This window comes from Petaurus breviceps, unplaced genomic scaffold, assembly GCF_028583685.1.
Source record: "Petaurus breviceps papuanus isolate PSGF00001 unplaced genomic scaffold, PetGlider_PUasm1.0 551, whole genome shotgun sequence".
Lineage (NCBI taxonomy): Eukaryota > Metazoa > Chordata > Mammalia > Diprotodontia > Petauridae > Petaurus > Petaurus breviceps.
In genome coordinates, this window is record NW_027186372.1 from 20,596,474 (window position 1) to 20,619,569 (window position 23,096).

Consider the following 23,096-nt stretch of genomic DNA (forward strand, 5'->3'; position numbering starts at 1 on the left):
CCTTCTTTTTTCCTTTATTTAAAACTTATTCTTTCCTATATTATATGTCCCAGTTATTGGCGTTCCCTTGTAATGGCAAGCAAATAAGTAGTTAAAACCTTGTTTCAGCTATTTAATTAACACAGAAGTAGTTAACACCTTGTTTAGTCCATGATTGTATCTAGTAATAAGATCCAGAATTTGTGAATCCCACAAGTTTTGAACCCTAGAACATGTGAAGTCCTACTGTTCATGCAACAGGAAAGGGATGAGCTAATGACCATATATAAGGAGAGCCCCAGGCTGAAGAGTGCAGATTTGAGAACAGAACTTGTGGTGTGCAGAACTGAGAAGAAAAAAAATTGAGAGCTGAGCAGAACTGAGAACTGAAAAAAGAACTGAAAAGAACTGAGAACTGAGAAGGGAGCTCTTGTGGTGAAGGAGAAAACTTGTGGTATCCTGGCATTCTATGTTTGTCTGTCCTGTCTCTGTTGATGCTTGTGACACTTTGTGCAGAAGCCATGGGACTTTAATGGGCACCCTGAAAGAAGATTTTCTGGTTGTCTATTTACAAAAGTCCTGGAGGAGGGTTTTGCAGGTCCTGGGACTTTACTGATGATTTTTGTTGACCTCTTGGACCTTGTTTGTGGGTCTTTGTTGATTTCTATGTTGATGATTTGTTTTGAGTTCTCAGACCTTGTTGGTGGGTCTGAGTTGATTTCACAGGCAGATGGTGAATTGATGATGGTGCCATCAATGTGCATGAATGTTGTTTTGGCTCTGTTAAGCTTTTCCCAGAAACAGGAACTGTGAAGGACTTGAGGTGGACTAGACACTATGAACTTCAATATGGAATGGGAACTAGACAAGGAAATGGAGGAAGAACTGGACAAGGGGATAGACAATGAACTGCCTTTGAACCCAGGTGACAGTTGTGTAGATTAGGCAGGAGCTGGGACGATGGAAGAGGAACCATGGAAGTTGAAGGCCAGCCACTTATTAATGCTGAATAGAGAGTTCACTGAAATGTGTAATCAGAATTTTGTAGCTGTTCCCAGCAGCAGTCCTCTGGAAAGCTGTTTGTGCTTGGCTTTACACCCCCATCCTGAACAACAGCAAAATGACTTTGTATTTTTTGTGTATGTGTATGCATATATATATATATATATGTATGTATGTATGTATGTATGTATGTATGTATATGTATGTACAAATGTATTTGTATTTATTTATCTACATGTTGGCTATCCAAATAGGCATTCATAAGCCTAATTGAAGTAAAAAGCTCTATTATTTTGTTTTTATATCCCCAGTGGCTAGTATAGTGTCTGTCATATGGATAATGCTTAAGTAATACTTACTGATTGAATAGTGATCCTATTAACATATTTCCCACTCTTACCCACTACAAAACAAATATATCAAAAATAGAATATTTATAATAATAATTAAAATATATCATTAGTAGTATTTACATGCAACTGGGAAATAAGATATACAGGCATTGGGATATGGAGATCCATCTTGCCCTACCAGAAATTTGGAGGAGGCATGGGGGAAGATATAGGAGAGAGAAGATTGGGGGAGGGGGTATACAGTGGGATAGCTGCTTTGGGGTGGTGGTTAGGGAAAAGATGGGGAGAAAATTTGTAACTCAAAATCTTGTAGAAGTGAATGATGTAAACTAAAAATAAATGTAAAATTTAATAAAAAACAAACAAAAATAGAAGACTTTGCTAGAGAAGGAAAGACCCACCTTTTAAAGATACCAGCCAGAAGATGGCAGTTTCTTGTATTTATGAGCAGCAGTTTTATTGTAAAAGTCCACAGGTCTGTGCAATTCCTTTTTGAAAAGGATTTCAAATACAACTGACAAAGGGAGATGATGATTCAGAATTAGTTTATCTTTCTGTGCATGTGAATTTCCAAACCTATACAAACATTGGAAAATATGCTTTTTTGTGCCTTCTCTCATAAAGCATTTGTGTCACAACTACTAGAACACATCTCTCATCACTGAAATTTGCTAACAACTCTCCTAAATTAAGTATTTTAATACTTTGACAATTAGAGAAAAACTATTCAAAAAGAACTGATAGTATTTATATTGGCGTAAGGTTGCATAATTGAGCATGTCAGATATGGTCAAAGGTTGGAAAACCTGTGGCTGAATGAGTTTCAAGATTCATCTAGATGAAATAGATGGTTTGAAATATACAAACTACACACAGTTTGTCTATTGTCAAAGACACTTTTTATTCCCCTCTGATAATTTAGCGTCATCTCTAAATTGTTTACTAGCAATTGTTAGATTCTGTCTTATGGTAACCACACCACAGAAGAATAGCATATTAAAGGAGTATTGCTATACAGAAACAGAGCTATGAGGTGGAACAAACTGTTGACATGGCACAATTTCTCATGTTCAAAGTCATTAGTTAATTAGCTTACTAAGAATATAGTCTAACAAAGTCAAGGTCATTTTTTTGATCCCTATGTGGACCATTCTTTCAAAGAGTATTTATTGAATGTTTGCTTTGTATAAGACATTCTATTCTTAAATACAGACCATACCTTTAACCCCAGTCACATGTGAATTTTGGAAATCTGTGCCAGTGATTCATATGAGAGGATATAGTTGAAGTGGCTCCAACCCATTCCCACACAAGAGAAAGAAATGAAAACAAATGCCAGAGTCATTGGGTATTAGTAACGTCATTTCTACATACAAAAAGGAAAAAGAAAAGAAAAAGAAAATCCCATTGTTTAGTTGAAAAACAAAAAATGGGCTTTGCTTGAAAAAGAAATACGAATTTCAGATGACAATGATTGAAAACTGAACTTCCTTCTGACCCTTCTGGTTATTTCCAAGAGATCATGTATCACTCCACAAATACCCCCTGTGAGATGACTAATCATCATTTGGGCTTGGTATGGAAGGAGTCACCAGCAGCTTATGTATTAATAGCCTGAAGCAGATCTTGTGATGGAGAATAATTTCTATTGCAATCTAATGGACTAGAAAGCAAGGAAAAATAGTATCAAGCACATACAGTCACTTAATAAACTAGATAAGAAATTGCCAGTCCTTTTTGATTCATATTCTCCTTAGAAGAGGCAAATGAAGATTGTTTTGTTTATATATATATTAAGGTTTCTTAAACTGTCATACACAAAAATGCTGTTTAAATCTTCATGCATGAGAGGGCAGCTAAGTTCTCCTCCCCAATCTCAAACCCAGACCTGATTCTTTATGATTCTATTCACATTTTTGCTTACTGCCCAGAGCAATAAAATAAAAGACAATACTTTATGGTATCTTTGCTTCATTTATTTTGGCCCTATAATGATGCATGCACTATTTTAAGCATTATAAGGTATTTCAATATTTACAACATTTTACATGTGCTCTTAAAAGGATAGTATTTTACTCTATTATTAGCATAGGGGTATGGGAGAATAACTTGTCTAGGCTAGTAACACTTATTTGAATTGAGAGATGATGCTTCTCAAAATGAAGATTCTAAAGGGTAAAGATTGACCATGTCACTCTACCCAAGCAAACACATTGCACGTTTCTTGTAAATTTCTTTGCATGTGTATATGTTTGGACAATGGAAGGGAAAAGGTATCCCACTATTTCAATTTCACACTCCCTCCATTTCTGTTACAGCTGCCATTGCTACATGTTGATCTACCTTTTTTTCAACATTCTTAATTTCCATTTCCATAACAGTTTTCATATGTTCTATCAGTAACATCCAAATCACACTAATCAAAGGAAAGTTGGGGACAAATGACATGGCATGATTGGGATATTCTGTATTATGGCACCAAGGAATTTAGAACAATGTAAAGCATATGAGAGATTATATTAAATGGACATTTAAAGGGAACCTTTAAACCATCCCCCCATGGGAATCATTAAGACTCTTATTTTTGCTCAACTCTTGTTTAAAGGTAAAGATAGGAAACCCAGTAGACCAGGTTGAAGAGGCAGAAGGCAGTGGGAAAGAAGATCCGGGCATAAGAGTCCATTTTTGCAATACGGATATGTATTCTTCCATGGCGCCATGCCCCTGTTCGGCAATCTTCAAAGCAGCAGAAAAAGCTGGCACAGTCCTTGCCATCAAGACACTCATAGCCATACTCTTCATCTCTCTCTTGAAGGTGTGTGGCATTATTCATTTGAATAGTGGCTGACCTCGGTCGAATATCAATTGTTGGTGCCTAAGAGGACAACACAAAGGCGAGGGAATGAAAGCGTTTGTCAGAATCTTCAGAGCCGGACATCTTTGTCTACAGCATGGGTAATGGGAATGATGATTCAGCAAATGGGGACTCAGGAAATTGCTATGACATTGTGATCTACAATGGTACAATTTAAATTATGGAGAGAGCACATTTGCGTCTTTCAAATTTCGAGCTAAGCAATGCAGCTGAAAATAATATTATCAAGCTAATAGCTATAGCAAGGAAATTGAACAACAAATGAACTCAAATATCTAAAGGGTTAGACCAAACAACTACATGAGACCTTATTCCACTAACTATTGGAGGTGATGTTGAAGACATGAAGGCATCAAATGGAATGGAGAATTACTTTTTTAAATGAATATTATCTTTGAAATCAAGGCATCTGTCATGCTTATATGTATGCAAATAGCCTGTTAAAATGAACAAAGATGGTGCTGTTGTAACTATGTAGCAATATCAAATATTCTTGGGCTATAACTCTATGGTATGACTAATGCATTAGATGAAATTTCACATTAAATGGTTACTATTAAGGAATATGAAAATGTTAGACAAGTTCACCGACATGAATGCGTATTTTCAATGAATTTCACCATCTAGAATGGCAAAACATTGTGTTTGGTGAACAAAAATTAGCATTCCCTTCTATTAAGTGTAACTGAATCCTTGCCCTTCTTCTAATGGCAAATGAATTAGAGGACAAAGGAATTTCTTCAGCATTGCCAATTCAGTTGTGAAAGACTTGGGAAAAATCAACTATGTTGACATTTAGGAATAAGCTTCCAAAATTCCAATAACATTGACAATTATCATCATTTGCTATCCTGAAAGATGACAGTGTATTTACAGCCAGCTACAACACTTGCATGGATAAGTTTGTTCAACTATAAAACACTTTCAGTTCCAGGACTTTTCCCAAAGTACTCTAATATGGTTTTTACATGCATGGAAAACATTAAAATGTTTTCTTAAAAGGGGAGAGATTATGTCTTGAAACATAATTTTCAAAGATTTAAATGTCCATTTGAGTTCTAAAGACCATAGTATAGCACTGTTGGAATGGAGGTTTCTAAGAAAAAAATGCCAAATCATGGTTTAGACTACTTAAGAAAGTCCCACTTTGTTCAAGGTGCTGGCTGCTCTTGAATTACAAATGAATTCAAAACATCTGTGACTTGGTGTAGGAGCTGCTGAATCAACTCTACAAATTTATTTCTAAATCTGTAGAACTTTCTACTTCTTAGATGTATTACCTGGAGTAGAATGCTTAAATGTCTACTTAAAAAAAAATCTCATTTAAGCGTTAATAGTTAAATTCAGCAGTGGCATGCAGTGAATTTCCATTCCAAAAACATTATACCTTGAAGGAAAACATCCGAAGAAGCTTTGATTTTGTAGACAGAAAAAAGAATAACATTTTTTTTTTACAAAGAAAGGAAAACAAAGAAGAGGAAGAGACAAAATAAGATAAATTAAAGATACATTCCCAAAACATAGCAAGTAAAAAAGAAATAAAATTATAAACAGAGAAAGACAGTCCTCGACTATGATAAAAACCTGTGACTGGGATGGAAGAAAAATAAAAATCTCATAACTGCTGATGAATTTCCAGTGAAGTCAATATTACTCTGATTTAATATTATCTTGACCCTAAACTGTGATATAACTATAAAACCCAGTGTTTTGAAAACTAACTACCTACTTCCTATTTATCCGAAAGGGAAATAAATTTAATGATTATTTTTCTAAGACTTTTCATCAACAAGATCTGATTAGAGTACGCCTTTAAATAATTAGCATCAGTACATCATTATAGGAGAATTAAGTACTTTATTTCCTCATTGAAGGGTCTTGGTACTTGCCAGCTCCCTTGACTAGGTAATGAGTTACATTATCTAATTCATTTAAAGGATGAAAAAAATGCATTTGATAATCTCAGAAAATCTCTGTTATATTTTATCAACCCTCTTGTCTTCCCATTCATCATTACCAATTCTTTCTTAATTTTGGTCTATACAAATCTCCAGATTTTAAAATATAAGTATATCTAATCTTTGAAACACAATGTGTGATTATAGAAATTAGGATATTTCCTATGTACTCTTTAGTTCCTGTTAGCACAACCTTATTGTTTTGGGAGTAATACTGAAAGATATCAACAGAACTAACTTATTAGAAGAAAATACATAAAAAGGAGGAAGTCAAGTAAGAAACAGGACAAAAGTGAAATAAAATTAAGAAGAAAAAATGAACAGGTAGAGAGGCAAAAGGAAAAAAAAAAAGAAGAAAGGAAGAACAGACCTGCAAAGAGTAAGCATATTGCATATTGGGGAAATGAAAGCTAAGCATTTTCTAAAGTTAATAATAGTTCTAGAGACAGTAGTACTTAATAGAGGACTATCTTTGACGCAAGGAAGACCTGGGTTTAAGTCATTCCTCAGACACCTGTCAGTTGACCCTGGGCAACTCACTGAACCAACCTATGTTCTAGGCTGTTCTCTAAGACTATAAATTGCAAAGAATGTACCAATTTGCATTGGTTAAGTGAGGTTTCCTTACCTGACGGTTCTCAATCCTACTGAAATCACAGACCCAGTCCCTATCTTTAATATTGATGTTATAGCCACCTTTGTCTATTATATACAACAATATTTAATTACATATATCCTCATTGCAATAATATCAGTAGTGTTACCTGGAATGTCATAAGGAAATAAACCATAAATGACAGACTCTCAAAATGATTCAATCAATATATTTGGTTGCTCAAATAGTTGCCAAAATGTCAATCTTCCCCTCACATTGCCTTTTAGGGCAAAATAGGGTGCAGGCCACCCCATTATCTTGCCCTGGTATATAAATTTTTATCTACTTACTCTTTCTTTCCTTATCCCCATCATAACAATTGTTGTAGAATATAAGAAACTCTCATGGACACTTATCAGCAAGTTGTCCTTAGTGTTAAGATAGCTAGTTGGATGAATGGGGTTATTCAACAGGCAGGTGGCCTTTCTTTTCTAAACACACCAAGTAAAGCACTTAAACACAATTCATACATAGCCAAAGAAAGATTTCAGGCAGATATCTGTTTCCAAGAGGTCCAGAACACATAGTTCATATTCAAAACATTTAGATTCCCTATGTTAAACTACATGGAATTTCTCAAACAAAAACAAAAGTGGTAGTATTTTTTTTCTTAGTAATGGAACATTATTTTCATTATTCGGGTCACATTTCACACTTAAGAAACATACCTGGAGAGCTGCCTAGAATGTGAATTTGGTCTTGAAATATCAACAGTTAAAAAAAAAAAGTTTGGGGAGAAGGATTGGAAGGGCTAGGGGGAGGGAGGGATATAGGTAAAATCTAATGGAGTCCAGGCTATTGACTGGATGATAGATAAACTCTGCCATCAGTGAATATACTTCTCATAAAATGAAGACAGCATAAAATCGCTCCATTTTGTATAACTATTATAACCCCACAGAATGCATCAATTATATAGAGTCTGCCCCCTGAGAAACACATATATCTGTTGTCTCTAATGACCACAATAGATCAGTTACTCATTCCTTATGGCTGGCTAAACTTAAATTATTGTTCCCATCTTTGAGCTAAGTAACCCAACCTCATCTGTCTGAAGCATAACAAAAGCCCCAATTTAGATATGCACTTAAAAGTGCCCTGAAGGTCTAGCTACACCAATGATGCCTATAGTCTCAAAAGAGAACTGTACGTACTGGGTTTTTCTTCTTTTTGTCTTTGTCCTTGCTTGGCTTCCGATTGCTGACAAAGTAATGCAGGGTGCCATATTCCACCAAGGCAGAAAAGACAAAAATAAAGCAGACAGACACAAAGAGATCCATGGCTGTCACATAAGAGACCTTGGGGAGAGATTTACGGGCAATTGTGCTAAGAGTAGTCATCGTCAGGACAGTGGTAATACCTAGAAAAGAAACATGATAAAATAGAAAAAGATAAAGTATTACTCTACCCACTGGTGATCAGGATGAGACCCTAAGACACCATTATGCTCAACCTCTCTAAATATAATGGGGAAGGGAGAGAAACCTGGACGAAATAAATTCTTCCTTGAGTCAGAGCATGTTGGCTGCTAATTCCTAAAAGTGGATCTACATGGAAACTAAGTATGTCTAGTATGATAAAATTATAGAAACACAGATTTAGAGCTAGAAGGTAACTTAGAGAACACTTTGTTCATTTTCTAAAAAATTTTTATAGAGGATGGAACTGTGACTCAGAAAGAATATGTGACTTGCTTCCAAACATATCAAGAGTAAGCAGAAGAATTGGGATTAGAACTTATTTTTTGTGACCTCAAATTCAATGTTTATTAATCAACAACACTGTGCATCTCATTCTAGAGAATAAAGTTAACTCAGTGAAAACCGCCAACATGAGGAATGTAGGGCAGGGTTTTTAAAATGATTAATGAATGAATGAATACATAAATGAATGAAACAATGAAAAACATTGAACGCTTACAAAGTCTCTTGGCTCTATGCTGAGTTCTGGGCAATACAAACGCACAAGGGAGACAAACTTTAGCTTTAAGGGTTGGATATTCTCAAAAAGGGGCAGATAATACTTACAGGGGACAGAGGGCAGAGAAGGGTGAAGTGATAGAGATGGTAAGTGGATTTAACAGACCAACTGATTTGGTGAAAAGAATGCTATGCTACGAATTAGGAGTCGAATTCTTATCACGATTTTGACATGACCCAAGGGCCTAAACTGCTTAACTTTTCTCAATTTCAGTTTCCTCATTTGTAAATTAAATGATTTTTACTTTAGAATCTCTAAGGTTCCCTCTATATTTCAACATCTTATGATTTTATTTGTGCATTTCTTAGCCCAGGCAAAATAAAAGACATATTTGTTTTTAAGAATTGGTAGCTGGTCAGTCTTGATAATGTAAGACTTTGATATGCTGAGCTTTGTGAGTCACTCTCCCAAAGGAAAAATAAAAACAAAAAACAAAAATCTCATCATCTAAAGACACACTGTGCTGTGTCCACCAGAATTGCTCCTAGTCATAGAGATAGCCAGGAGACAATTAACTACCCAGACAGTCAAACACAGAAACTCAGTCTTCACTGGGAGGACTCCTGAAACAAATTCAATAGTCTATCTCAGTAAAATTCAAGCAAAAAGGTCAGAGGAATGAATAGATTTATGAGTATGGGGGGCAGGGGGAACTGTTGGAATGGTTTCATAACTCTAGAGATAAAATTACTATCTTATTTATATCTACATAAGTATCATGTTTTGGTCAATGATTAACAATGTCAGTGCAACCTTTCATTGATTAGGGAACTGTACCAAAATCTATATAATTTTTCTTCTGACCTACTAATTATCTTTTTCATTAAAATATTTTTCCTTTTCTAACATGTTATTACATGGAAACCACAATTCTTACTTTGATCACTTAACCAGGCTTTAATTCAAGTCAAATTTGGGGTTGTTTTTAGGGATTTAAGTCCAACAGGGTAACAGTCAGAGATGTAAGAGACCTTAAAAATCAGCTAGACCAACTTCCTCATTTTGGAGAAAGGGAGTCTGAGTAAAAGAGGCTAATTGACTTTCCCCAGGTCACAACTATAGTAGCTAATGAAAGCGGATCCAAATACAGATCTGATTCAAATTCATTTTTCTTTCTTCTCTATTATCCTGCTTTGGGCAGATAGTACTTAATATTGATTGAAGTCACTCTGGAAAGATTAATTAAGATAAGAATTTTGAATTAGTGCCTAAAATAAAGATGGGAGATTTGGCAGATATTAAGAGGTAGGAAGAGAGAATATGCATTCATTGATTCATTCCACAGACACTGATTGAGAATGTCTACTGTAAATTAAGAGGAAAAGAAAGAAAAAAAAAAGAAAGAGAAAGGAAGAAAGAAAAACTATATGTAATACCTATGAGGCAGCTTAGTTGGCACAGTGGATAATAGTGTTATACTTAGATTCAGGATGATCTGAGTTCAAATCGTGCCTCCAACATTTATCAGATGTGTGACCTTGAGCAAACCACATGACCTCTCAGTCTGATCTATAAAGGGGGGGGGGGGAATCAATAGCAGCTACTTCCCAGAGTTGTTGTGAAGATCAAATTAAGACATTCAAGGCATTTTGGAAAACTGCTGAGTGCTATATAAATACTTTTTTTGTTTTCTTGTTGTTTTTGTTATCTAGACCTATATAGGTTTGTACATCCAGAACCACAGAATCTTGGACTTAGAATGAAACTCAGAGGCCAATTAGTTCAACATGTGTTTGGCTAAGAGTCCTCTTTACAACATTAGTCATCTAGACTTTTTTCAGAAGACCTGTGGTAAACCACTATTTTCTGAAGCAGCCTGTTTCTCATTTACATTGTTGTAATCTGTCTGAAATATTTTCTTATATCAAGTCAAAATTTGACTCTCTGTATCTTCTAAACATTGCTCTTCTGACTACCTTATGGGATCAAGAAGAATATCCTAATCCTTCTTCCCTGTGACAGCTCTTCAATTTCTTCAGGATGGTTCTCATATTTTCATGTAGTGTGTGGCATAGATCTCTTTCTCTTTATATGTACACATATATTTATATGTAGATACTACTTCTGTGTACATATAAGTATACATGCACATATGTAATATGATTTTAATACCCTAGGAAAATTTTAGTAAAGACTGAAATTTCCATCCTTCATTTAACATTAATATTTGTAAGAGAAGATGATTATGTTTTAGGGTGAGGATCATCATTTCAGTCATTAAAAATAACAAAAATAGAGCAGAGAGAACAAAACTAAGAAAAGAAAATTTTAAAATAACAGTTTTAACATCTCATGATGGACTTATGTGATCTCATTCATTTCCCACCTTTTCCAGTCTATGAAACTTTGACAAATGAGTTATCCCTTATTACAACAATTTCTTTATACATGTGATGCAAGTTAATGTCTTTAGCCATGAAGTAAAGGAAATAGCATCAGTTTTCTCATTTTCTGTTGTGATGTGAACTGAATATTGCATATTTATATATTTGGGCACAGTTTTTTGAAAAACTGTCATAGGCAGGCAATTACATATTCACAATAACAAATAATGACAAAATAACAAATTCTCATTCTTTGACCTTCTGATTCATGCATACATGAACACATGGAAAGCAACTCACCTAATGAAGTTCTAGCTGGAACAGCATCCTTATTGATCCAGAAAGACACCCAAGATAAGACAACAATGAGTGTGCAGGGAATGTAAGTCTGAATGGTAAAATATCCCATTCTTCTGCTCAGGTCAAAGTACACAGACATTACAACATAATCTCCTAGAAAAGAACATAGAGACATTTGAACCAGTGTATAAATTACTAAAAATATACCTGTAAATAGCCCCTTTAGCATTTTTAAATCCAATTAACATACATACTAGATAAACAGTTTACATAAATACCCTAACTAAACTTTTAATATTATAGTTCCCTGGAAATTCTCTACCTATGTACTACCTTTATCTTTCTTTATATCTGTAAGCGGATTAGCTGTCAATATTTTTTTTGTCTAGACTGATTTGTGGATTTAGTTTTAACTGAAAGGTAAAATCATTTGAAGTCCTTGTGAAAAGCATGTTCTTTTTTTCCATAGAGCTCAATAATAGATCACTTAGATCTGATAGCTTATGCAATGTTCTACATCCATAGTCTCCCACTTCTTCAAAGGTGGGAAAAAAGTACATTTTCTCAACTCTTCTTTAGGAGCAATCTTGGTAAGTATAATTGTAAAGAGTTTAGTTTTCATTGTTGTTGTTATTTATGATGTTGTTACTGTTCTTTGCATTTGCATTGGCCTCATTATGTATATTGCTTTCTCGATTCCATTTACTTTATTTGAGATTCATTTTTAAAAGCCTTCTCATGCCTCTCTGAATTTTTCATCATTTCTTACAGTACAGTAATATTCCTTTATACCAACAAACCAAAATATGTGTAGGCATGTCCTAAAATATATATTTTTCTACTGGTGCATACAGGGACTATCTTCTTATTCTTTTTTTTTTTTTTAAAGCAATTGGGTTTAAGTAACTTGCTCAAGGTTACACAGCCAGTTATTTCTGGGTGTGGTGCTAAGTATCTGAGCCCAGATTTGATCCCCAGATCATCCCAACACTGGAGCCGGTGCTCTTACTTGCTGAGCCACCTGGCCGCTCCTAAGCAATTGGGGTTAAGTAACTTGCTCAAGGTTACATGGCCAGGTGTTTCTGGGTGGGTGCTAAGTGTCTGAGCCCAGATTCGATCCCAGGTCATCCCACACTGGAGCCGGTGCTCTTACTCTGTGTGCTACCTGGCCACCCCCTATCTTCTATTTCTATTGTCTTTTTAAATTACCTACAATTCAATTTCATTTTCAAAGTTATTAAATGCCTAATATGTGCAAGCCACAAGATATTTCTTTGTTGAATAAGGAGTCTCCAGATTAAGGACCCCAAAAAGAAAATTTATAAGTGAAATTTGGGATCTTATAAGACTATCAGCATCTTATTATTTCATTCACAAGGAATAGGTAGGTAGCAAACATTGGGGAAAGTGTCTTAAAAATGGAGAATAGTAATTTGTAGTGCATGAAAAATGGACTTTGGTTAACTCTATGGTATTATTATTAATTGTCTATCAGTTAATAAGTAACTAAATGTTTCTTAAATACTTACAATATGTCAGGCACTATGCTAAGCTCAGAGAATAGATGCTCATTTTTAATTGAGGGTTTAATATGCAACCAATAAATCAATCAACAAGTCAAGTCAACAAGAATTTAAGACATTACATATTAAGCAATGTTTTAAGTAGTAGGAATAAAAATATAAGCAGAAAGGCATTCTCTGCCCTTGAGCAACTTACATTCTAATAAGGGAAGGGGAAGAGAGGAGAAAAGGAAAAGGAGTAAATTTTTGTAGTACCTATTATGTACCAGGCACTATGCTAAATTCTTAATAAACATCTCATTTGATACAACAATCCAATTAGGTAGATGTTATTATTCTCATTTTGCATGCAAGGAAACTGAGGCAAACAGTGGTTAAGTGACTTGCTCTGGATCACACAGTTTATAAATATCTGAGGACACATTATGATTCAGGTATTCCTGCCACCCGACCCAGTACTATATATACTACACTAAAAAGCAAAGAGGGTAACCCACACAAGGGTATGGTAGAAAAAAATTGAGTCAAGAGTATAGTCTGGATGGGAATAAGGATGACTGGCCCGAAGGGCACTAGCATTTACAGGAAATACAGAAAGATTTCATGTTGGTTGTTCTTAAGCTATCTTGAAGTAAGGGATTCTATGGGTCAGAGCTAAGGAGAAAATGTATTCCGAGTATGAGAGATTGCCAACCAATACAATGGTTGAAAGAGAGGAGAGTGAGGACCTTGTATGAGCAACAATGGAGCTACATTTATAGATTTAGAAAGTGGCCTATAGTTTAAATGATTTGCCTAAGCTTGCAAAACCAGTATATAAAAGAGGCAGCACTTGAGTCTAGCATAGGTTCTCAAAGTGGACAATACAGTGGGGGATCAGGAGGCACTGGAATGATCCAAGAGGGAGGTAGCAGCTTCAGGTACAATTGTAGGATATTGAATAAAAACAAGAGGATGGTGGAAGCAAAAGAAAGAAGATAAAAATAATTTGAAAAACTGCTTGTATGTTTCATCTGTTTTGTAACAGTTAAAGTGGTAGTTGTTACATTACTTTCCAAATAAACACACAAAATGCAAGTTATGACCAATCAGTGGCCAAGTCCAACAACAGGTCTTAACAAGGAAGTGTTGGCAGACAGGAAGTCCAGCATGCATCAGCAAGAATATGTGCATGTGATGACTTGTTTATAATACTGTTAAATGCTGCAATATTACATCATCGAAATTTTAAGGCAGGAAAAAATCCCACAAATTTACCATAAATTATCAAATTTAAGATATATTATTTTAAAAAAATTATATTTTCTGAAATGACACACATTTTAAAAAATTGTAAAGGGTTAAAGAAAGTAGATTTCCAGGGGGTGCTGAGTAAATTTTTTTTTGTTTTTTTTTGAAAGTGGGCAATAAGCCAAGTAAGTTTGGGAAACTCTTGTCTAGGTATTCCAAACTTTGAAGCTCTCTAAGTCTAACCATTGTACAATACTGCTCCTGTAAAGAAAAGAGCAGTGACATACGATCTTAAAGATCTAGCCCATTTCTGAAATTTGGAATTAAAAAATCTAGGTACAGAATACATTTATCAGGAGAGAGAAATGTTTGTTAGACCTTAACCAAATGGTAGGCTCATGATGTTAACTTTTTCTAGGTTCTTAAGATATTTGTCCTTTTTTTAAAAAAAAAAATGTATTCCTAGAAACTAAAAGCTGTTCAAACTTTTGTTATGGTGGCTAGAAATCTGTTGGGATCAAGAGACTGGTAAAGAGAGGATTTGGGAGCTATGAGATCAAACCAATTGTTTTATAATCTTAAAGAAATCACCTAACTTTTCTGTTTCTTCTCATCTTAGCTATATAAGAAGAGAACTGCTGTTCTCTGCCTAACATGGAGAACCTTTGGTCCAAAGAATTATTTGCTCACATTAAGCTACCCTACCTGACACTTTATTCCATAACCATAGTTAAGAGAATGTTATCTGTGCCTGTCCACATGAATGTATACTCTCTGGAACAGACTTTAGAAGGGGATAGGTGCTTAATAAATTAAATAGTCCAAGAGTTTGGGTTCTCATCTATTGCAGTAAACTTATAATGAAAATCCTAACAAAAGAATTCGCTTCCGGTTAAAGTATTTCATTGTTCTTGACACGAATCCAATTCTTTCTGACCCTCCACCTGCTTCCCACCATCTCAAACACCTTTGCTCCTTGCTATAATTTTCACTTCCTAGGGGGCCCTGCTGAGCAGCCCTGTGAGCGTCATAAGGCAGCAGTAGGGGCCGCCATGCTTTCTTGCTCCCCAATCTGTGGCAAAAAAAAAAAAATCATCAAAATGGTAAATAGTCTTTAGATTACCTAAGAGGTTCAAGGTGAACCTGCTATTTTTACACATTGCCATTCAGATATGTAAAACAGGTCCAGGCTTTGGAAAAAGCTGGCAGGAAATTATGCATGAAGTCAAGCTGCATGGTGCCATGTGCTTGAGAAGCACTCAGGGTAAGATTGGATTTCCCCAGAGAATACAGGGGAAAAAATCTAATTTTGAAACCTTGCTGTTAAGATGGTACCCTACAATTCTATCCCCACTAAGGCCATAGAGTTTCATTATTTAGAAATATATTTTTTTAATGTAGAATGCTTTCTATATGTTCACAATTGTGAGAGCTCAAAAATGTAAAATGCGTTCCCTATTCTAACATGTTACAAGTGGTTTGCTCCCAGTTATCACTATCATACATCGCTGCATATATGTTCTCATGCAAATCACTGAACTTTTCTAGTATTCCATTTTCTTTTTTGGAAAATGATGAAATTAGCCCTCTACTCTCCCTCTAATACTCTAACTACAGATCTCTCTGAATTTCTTTAAGCCCCAACTAAAATTCCACTTTCTATAAGAAGTCCTTCTTAATTACACTGCCTTTTCTCTATTATTTTCTATTTAATTATGTATATAGCTTGCTTTGCGTGTGTGTGCATGTGTATGTTCATGTGTGCATGTGTGTGTGTGTGTGTGTGTGTGTGTGTGTAGTATATGCTGTCTGCCCCATTAATTTGTAGGATCCTTGAGGACAGGAACATTTTGTCTTTTTTGTATCTTCAGAACTTAGCACAGTGCCTGGTATATAGTAAGTGCTTAATAAAATGTTTATATTTATTCATTGATGACATCTAAGCTCCCTTTAGCTCTCAATTGGTCATTCCATGATGCTATCATTTCATATAAAAGAGAGTTCTTATTGGCTGAAATATAGAATCAAAGAATTTCCAAGCTTAAGGGCATTTCAAAATCATCTTTTACATTATCCTAATTTTACCAATAAAGAAAATGGGACTTGGAAAGAGGAAAATATTTTGCTCAAGGTCACATAGCAAACTATGGACCAAAGTAGAACTAGGGCAAGATTTCCAGTTTGATGTTCTTTTTACTACACTATGTTGCATCTATCTTTTGTAGTCAAGGAGTTTTTCTGGAAGAAGAGGTACTTGCTGGACTTCAAAATATTTTAGAAGACAAGATGGAGGTGGTAGAAAGGAGAGATAGTTTAAACAGTCATGATACTCGAGGTTAGCAGAGGACAGATAGGGAAGAAGAAACAATTAGTTTGTAGCACAGGCAGCTAGGTGGTGCTATGGATAGAGCACTCTGCTAAGGGTTATGAAGATCTCAGGTCAAATATGGCCTTAGACTTATATTTATTGTGGAACTATGGGTAAGTCACAACTTCTCTCTGCTTTTTTTTTATTTGCAAATAGTAATAATACCTAAGTTGAACGTTGTTATGAGGACAAAATTATATAATATTTATACAGTGCTTTGGAAATATTAAGGCACTATTTAAATGGTAGCTATTATTAGTAGCAGTAGTTTGTAAGGAGACAAAGCAAAGAAATACAATTTGGAGATAGTCATTGGAAATAGATTGGAAGTGGGGTAAGGAAAGTTTATGTGGTTGAATGCACTTATGTATTGAGACATACAGTGTTGATAAGAACTGTGCCACATTATTGTATTCCTTGTGAAGTACAGACACAACTTTAGGTGAAAGAAAGCTCAATTATTATCCAAGCTGTCAGAATGTTGTTGTTTTCTAAAAGGCAGAATGAGTCATTTGAAGAAAAAATAGTTTTCTATATTTAATTAGTTCACAATGATATGACTCTTTAAAAGGTGTACCAAGTGCTCTACATACATTATTATCTCATTTGATCCTTACAAAAGCATGGTGAGGCAAGACCTATTATTATCTTCAATTTACAGGTGAGGAAACTGATCCCCAGAGCTAATAAATGTGTTAATGGGACTACAAACTCAAATCTTTCTGATATTTAGTCAGTGACGTTCTATCCTTTCCACCATAACAACATATAACACTTGGCAGTGGAAAAGTTGCTGTTTTTTTTCTTGTTCCTCTCATAATATTCTCAAAGTTTTCTACTCCATTCTAGGGCATTTTTGTAGTTTCAGCTCAGGATGGAAAATTGACCACAAAATACTCAAAGACAGTGAACAAATCCCTTCCAACATAAATACCTGCCATGCTCAGAGAGCTAAAACTTCACAGAGACAGAGTGACTTCAGGGATTTTGATTTGTATAAGGGGTGCTGTCCCTTTTTATATTATTGAATCTGCCCTATTCTTATAATCATGATTTGGAATTAAAGTTATTTTATATAAAAGCCTTGGTGAAGTCTTTATTTTAGCCAAATAAGAGATGCACACGATTGTCTACTGAATATGCTCTTTTGCAAAAGCAAATAGAGTGTGTGTGTGTGTGTGTGAGTGTGTGTGTGTGTGTGTATGTGATGGGGGTGGGGAGAAAGAGAACAAACATGTGTGTTTATTTCATTGGCAAGTATCCTGTTGAGGAATTTGTTAAAAGACCACCTGCAGGCTCCTGGGAGACTGATAAACCAATCAATCATGTCCCTGTATTTGTATAGTTAACAATGTATCCTAAATCCATAACAACCATTAATTCACTCCAATTATTTTAATAAGTAGCTTACAGAATTATTGCAATAAAACTATGCTCTCCTTTTGTTCAATTTAGAATTCAAAATGCAGACTAACTATATATCAGCACCAGATATATAGTCACAGGTAGTAATAAAATATTCTTCAATACATAGCTTCTCCATTGGTTGTTTACTACTGGGGTGTCAGAAGGTCTGCTCATTCATCCTCTTCAAAAATCCCAGTAATATAGTTTTGTCGTTGTCTCAGGAGAAATCTTACAATATGATGTAGGTTCCACACAACACCCCATATCAAAAGATTTTTACTGAAAACCCTTGTGGCCCTTCTGGACAAAAATTCTGGTTAGGTATACCCATATCATTTGGATTTAAAATATTTCTGCTGACAGTTATTAAGATGAGAGATATTCCAGAAAGGGGGACAGAATCTACAGAGGTAGTGATGGAATCCTGAGAAATTATCTGAAAGATTGCAGCTCTATAGCTTTAATTTAACATACAAATCCTATACTTGTTTATATAGTATATAAATATGATCGTGCCAACTGGTTTATTCCAACACAAAAGGAGAAGGCTATAGTGGAAAGAATTCCGGCCTGGGAGTCAGGAAGCCTGAACCTTCTCCTAGTTCTGCTCCTCGCTGACTGGGTGACATTGTGGTATTCCCTTGCCCTCTCTTATCTATAAAATGTGTGATCTTACACTTAGACAGTTGTCTAGAACTTCAAGAGGCTGAATGACTTTTCATACAGACACGATACTGGTCCCTTGTAAATACTTACAATGAAACGTGAGATAAGAAGTCTCTTAAAGTGAAAGGATAGGGATGGGATCTGTGCTTTCACGTGTGCAAGGAATTTCCCTGTGGGAAAATGCCATCTACTAATACAGGTTCTTTAGACTAACTTAAAATATTCTGGGGGATTGGGTGGGGGTGGGGTGTGAGGTAACTGCAGCCTCAAGTTCCTCTAGGTCCCCAAGTGCAGCCCTTTGATTGAATGCAAACTTTAGAGAACGAATTCCTTTAATAAAAACATTTGTTCTCTGAAGCTTGAATTCAGTCAAAGGGCCACTCTTGAGGACCTAAAGGGCCACCACATGTGGTCTTGAGGCTGCAGATTCACCAGCCCTGTTCTGACTTAGACAGTTGTCTAAAGCTCCAGGAGGCTGAATAACTTGTCATACAAACAGTATATGCAAGAGGCAGGATGTTTAAGCGCAGCTCTTCCTGACTCCAAGGCTAACCCTATTCACCATGCTACATTGTGGACATACTATAATAAAAATGTCAAATCAATACCTAGCCCAGATCCTTGCACACAGGACCTGGTAGAATGGTTTCTTGATTAGACTGAAATCAAGGAGAAGCCAGAGAGGAGGGATTTAAGATGATGATGGCAAGAAGTGATATTTATATAGTATGTTATAGTCCAAGAAGAGTTTTAATCCATTATCTCACTTGAGTCTCCCCATATCCCTGAGAGGGAGGTTTTACTAATATTATTAGTGGCATTTTGGAAATGGATTGAGAAAATGTGAATGACATATCCAAAGTAAAGAAACCAGCAACTGGCAGACTTCTGATTCTAGATCACTTCTCACTCAAAATAAAATGTTCATTCCATTACACTGTAGCTGCCTCCGGTGTAGTGTCAGTTGAAAAAAAGGTTAAATCAGTCAAATACCTGATGTAGATCAGGGAACAGCCAAGAGGAAAAAAATGATTGGCTACAAGATTAGTTTGACTCCCCAGAGCTTACCACAATGCCTGGCACACAGTAGGTTCTTAATACTGACTGACTGATTTAAATACATCATATTGCTTCCTTTTTCTCTGTTCCTTACATATTCCCTTCTTCCCCTAGTTATCCTAACATCCATTTCTTAAACTGGAATTCAAGATGACAAAGGAAACTTGCATGACCCCATAAGCAATGGTGAATATATATATATGTGTGTGTGTGTGTGTGTGTGTGTGTGTGTGTGTGTGTATATGTATATATATGTATATATATATGTATATATATGTATATATATATATATATATAATCAGAAGCTTTGTATCCTGCACTGTTCTACACGGAAGTTATCAAGCTGCCAGCAAATGTCTGTACCCAAGGAATTGAATGGTTTCAGTTAGTATGTTATCTCATAAACAGAGGTGTAGAACAGTTCAGTCTTGTGACCAAGAATTCACAGTCCAACTGCTGTAGGCACTGCTCAGTCCTGAAATATAGTGCCATCTCTGGATAGATAGGGGTCAAGGTTAGTAAGCAGTTCTGACTGTGTACCTCCATTCTACATTCAGAGTGAATATGTGGAAAGTTATTATGACAAGATACAGGAGGAGAAGGGAGGTAGATATCAGATGGAAGGATGGACTGCATGAAGACTGTGGATTCTTGCTAAGTGGCCTTCGGATCATCATACATTAGTCACAGAATGGGGTAGTTTGGTAATCAAATGCATTTGCCCAGCCACAGCCCTACTCTTGTTGTTGGAGATGAAATGGAGACAATGCCTATTGCATGTCCAGTTAAGAAAAGTATTCCTACTTGTGAAATAATTTTAAAAAATCATTTGGAGGCATGTAGTTTAGAATACACAGCTTTCTTAGCATCGTACATCTACTGTAATTAGAAAATTTAACAGTGCAATACAACCTTAAGAAGGCAGCAGGATGTCAAAATTGAAGAAGTCATTGTCCACAAATCTGTCCTTGGAAAATCTCAAAGTAATGCCAGCATACGCTTCCCAGTAATCTCATAGATCCCACCATTACTGTGAGGAGAGCACAAGAATAGCTGTAGACTATGAAAACTACTGGGCAGAAATTCAGTGCCTAGGAGTCAGGAGAACTAGGTCTTCACCTCAGTTCTGCCATTTACTAAAACAAATGACTACTATATCCCTGGGCCTGTTTTCTCTTCACCTTAAAGGAAAATGAGGGAAAGGGCAAATAAGCTAACATAGTCACACGTACACGCATATGCTTATATGAGTATATGTTTATTTGTCTACATACATATATACAATGTATAATAACTAGATGAGGGTTAACAATAAATGAATTTATAATATACTATGCAAAAGATAAATTATTAAAATAAGTAAAATTTGTATCTGTGAATTTATTGATAAGCAAATATAGATATCTATTAAGTAGATAGATTTCATTTATATGTCCACATCTGTGTATATTTAACTTTCACAAAGAATGAAAGATTTATATGTAGTTCTTATAAACATATAATATAAGAGGTGGCTAGGTGGCTCAGCGAATAGAGCACCAGCCCTGGAGTCAGGAGGACCTGAGTTCAAATATGACCTCAGGCACTTGACACTTACTAGCCATGTGACCTTGGGCAAGTTACTTAACCCCAGTTTCCTGTCTGTCCCCCTCCATAAAGCAAAAAAACAAAACAAACATACAATATACAAAAGTAAGATATTATTATTAAAATAACTAAATATGGATGCAAATAGGAATGCAGTTGATCACTATCTTACAGAAATTACCAGCAGAAGCTTCTGGTAGAAAGCTTTGACAAATCAGAAATGGTTAAAGAACTAATTGGATGGAAGTACCTTTAGAAATGAAAATAGTGAGGAGATGTGCTGTTATCGGTATGGATATACTACAGCATAAATGCAAATGTGCATTTTAATTCTGTCATGTGCTTTGGAAATGATTTTAGTTTGAAGTCTAGCACTACCACTGACATCTTCTGAGAAAAAGGGAAAAAGAAGTTTCCAGATAAATGAAAAAAATTCATGCCACCAAAATCCTGAGAAGTCCACAACCACTCAGAGGAGTGAGAAGATGAATGTTCAAATTTATGATTCTTGAAAGTGATTATCTTGTTCTTAAATAAAGCATTAAATTTTGGTTTGTTGTTCCTGGTCAGGATTATACTAATCAACTTTACCTTGTCATTTAGGAAAGCAGGAGATGCTATTATAACGCTCTGACATATCCCAGCATTCTACAAAGCAATGTTTACAGTATAGTACATCTGACTATAACCACTTAAGCTTAAAAATATATCTAACTAAATCCACAGGCTTTGTAAAAACCTTAAAACACTATATACTCCCCCCAAGCTTTTTTCACTGAAAGACTCAGTTCTAGAGTCATGTCCCAGTTTCCTGATGACTGTATTGTTCTAAACGACATTATTCCCAATCTCAGAAGATCATCACAGAGTGAGGTGATGAAAATTGGGCTGAGAGCTCAATTGTTGCCATGATTTTATGTGTGTGAAAAAAATATGCTGGCTCTGGAGTCAGAGGACCTGAATTCAGATCCCATCTCTGATGCATATTATCTGTGTGACTATGGGCAACTCATTTAACTTTACTAATTCTCAGTTTTCTACTCTGTAAAATGAGGGAGTTGAACTAGATCAGGGTGGGGAACCTGCAGCTTCAAAGCCTCGTGTGGTCCTCTAGGTCCTTTGACTGAATAAAAACTTCACAAAAGAAATGCCCTTAATAAAAGGATGTGTTATGTAAAACTTGGACACAGTCAAAAGTCTTTACCCAAGGACCTAGAAGGCCCCATGTGTGCGGCCTTGACATCACAGTTTCCCCAACTCTAATCCAGATCATCTCTTAGTAGTTCTAGGTACCTTAAAGTCTTTGATTTTTACATCACTGTCATTCTGAATCTTCCCCCCCCCAAATCCCATGCCATTCAGAAATTGAACACCCTTTTAAAATAAATAATACCCGTTGAGCAAAAATAATAGCTAACTGATAATGCCTGAAACCTGTGTCCCCGTAGCTATCTCTTCTAGCCTGTTCAAAGGGGATAATGAAACCTGTCCACCCACAAAAATAAATATTGGCAGAAGAAATGACATTTGTTTTTCTAATATTTTCAAAGATCTCAGGATGGTCTCTATAACTATGATTGCATAATTCAATTGCTCAGTTGCCTGTTCATTTTGATTTTATTGAAATCAAATAGTTGCTTAAAAATGCCTTAATTTTTAGGCATTATTATTCTTATTAGGCAGTATTGCATAGTGAATAGAAGATGACCTTCACAGTCAAGAAGACCTGGAGTCAAGTCTAGCCTCTGACCTATCCTGGTTATATGAGCCTGGGCCAAGTACTTTGCAGCCTCTCAACGTCCCTGAGTCTGTAGGCTGAAGAGGAGTTTC

At 35.6% G+C, this 23,096-nt stretch overlaps 1 protein-coding gene across 2 annotated transcripts in view; it reads right to left on the reverse strand.

The window, feature by feature from the left end:
* Positions 1 to 1,771: 1,771 nt before the first annotated feature.
* GABRG2 (gamma-aminobutyric acid type A receptor subunit gamma2) overlaps positions 1,772 to 23,096 on the reverse strand; it is a 144,781-nt gene continuing 123,456 nt past the window's right edge. Inside the window, exons 7-10 of one of the 2 annotated variants that reach the window (XM_069102424.1) lie at positions 11,427 to 11,579; positions 7,977 to 8,182; positions 5,597 to 5,620; positions 1,772 to 4,209 (exon numbers count right to left, since the gene is read on the reverse strand). In XM_069102424.1, the coding sequence (XP_068958525.1) occupies positions 3,934 to 4,209; positions 5,597 to 5,620; positions 7,977 to 8,182; positions 11,427 to 11,579 (659 nt within the window). In that variant the 3' untranslated portion in view covers positions 1,772 to 3,933. The remainder of the gene's footprint in view (positions 4,210 to 5,596; positions 5,621 to 7,976; positions 8,183 to 11,426; positions 11,580 to 23,096) is intronic. The other variant, XM_069102425.1, reaches the window with a different exon arrangement.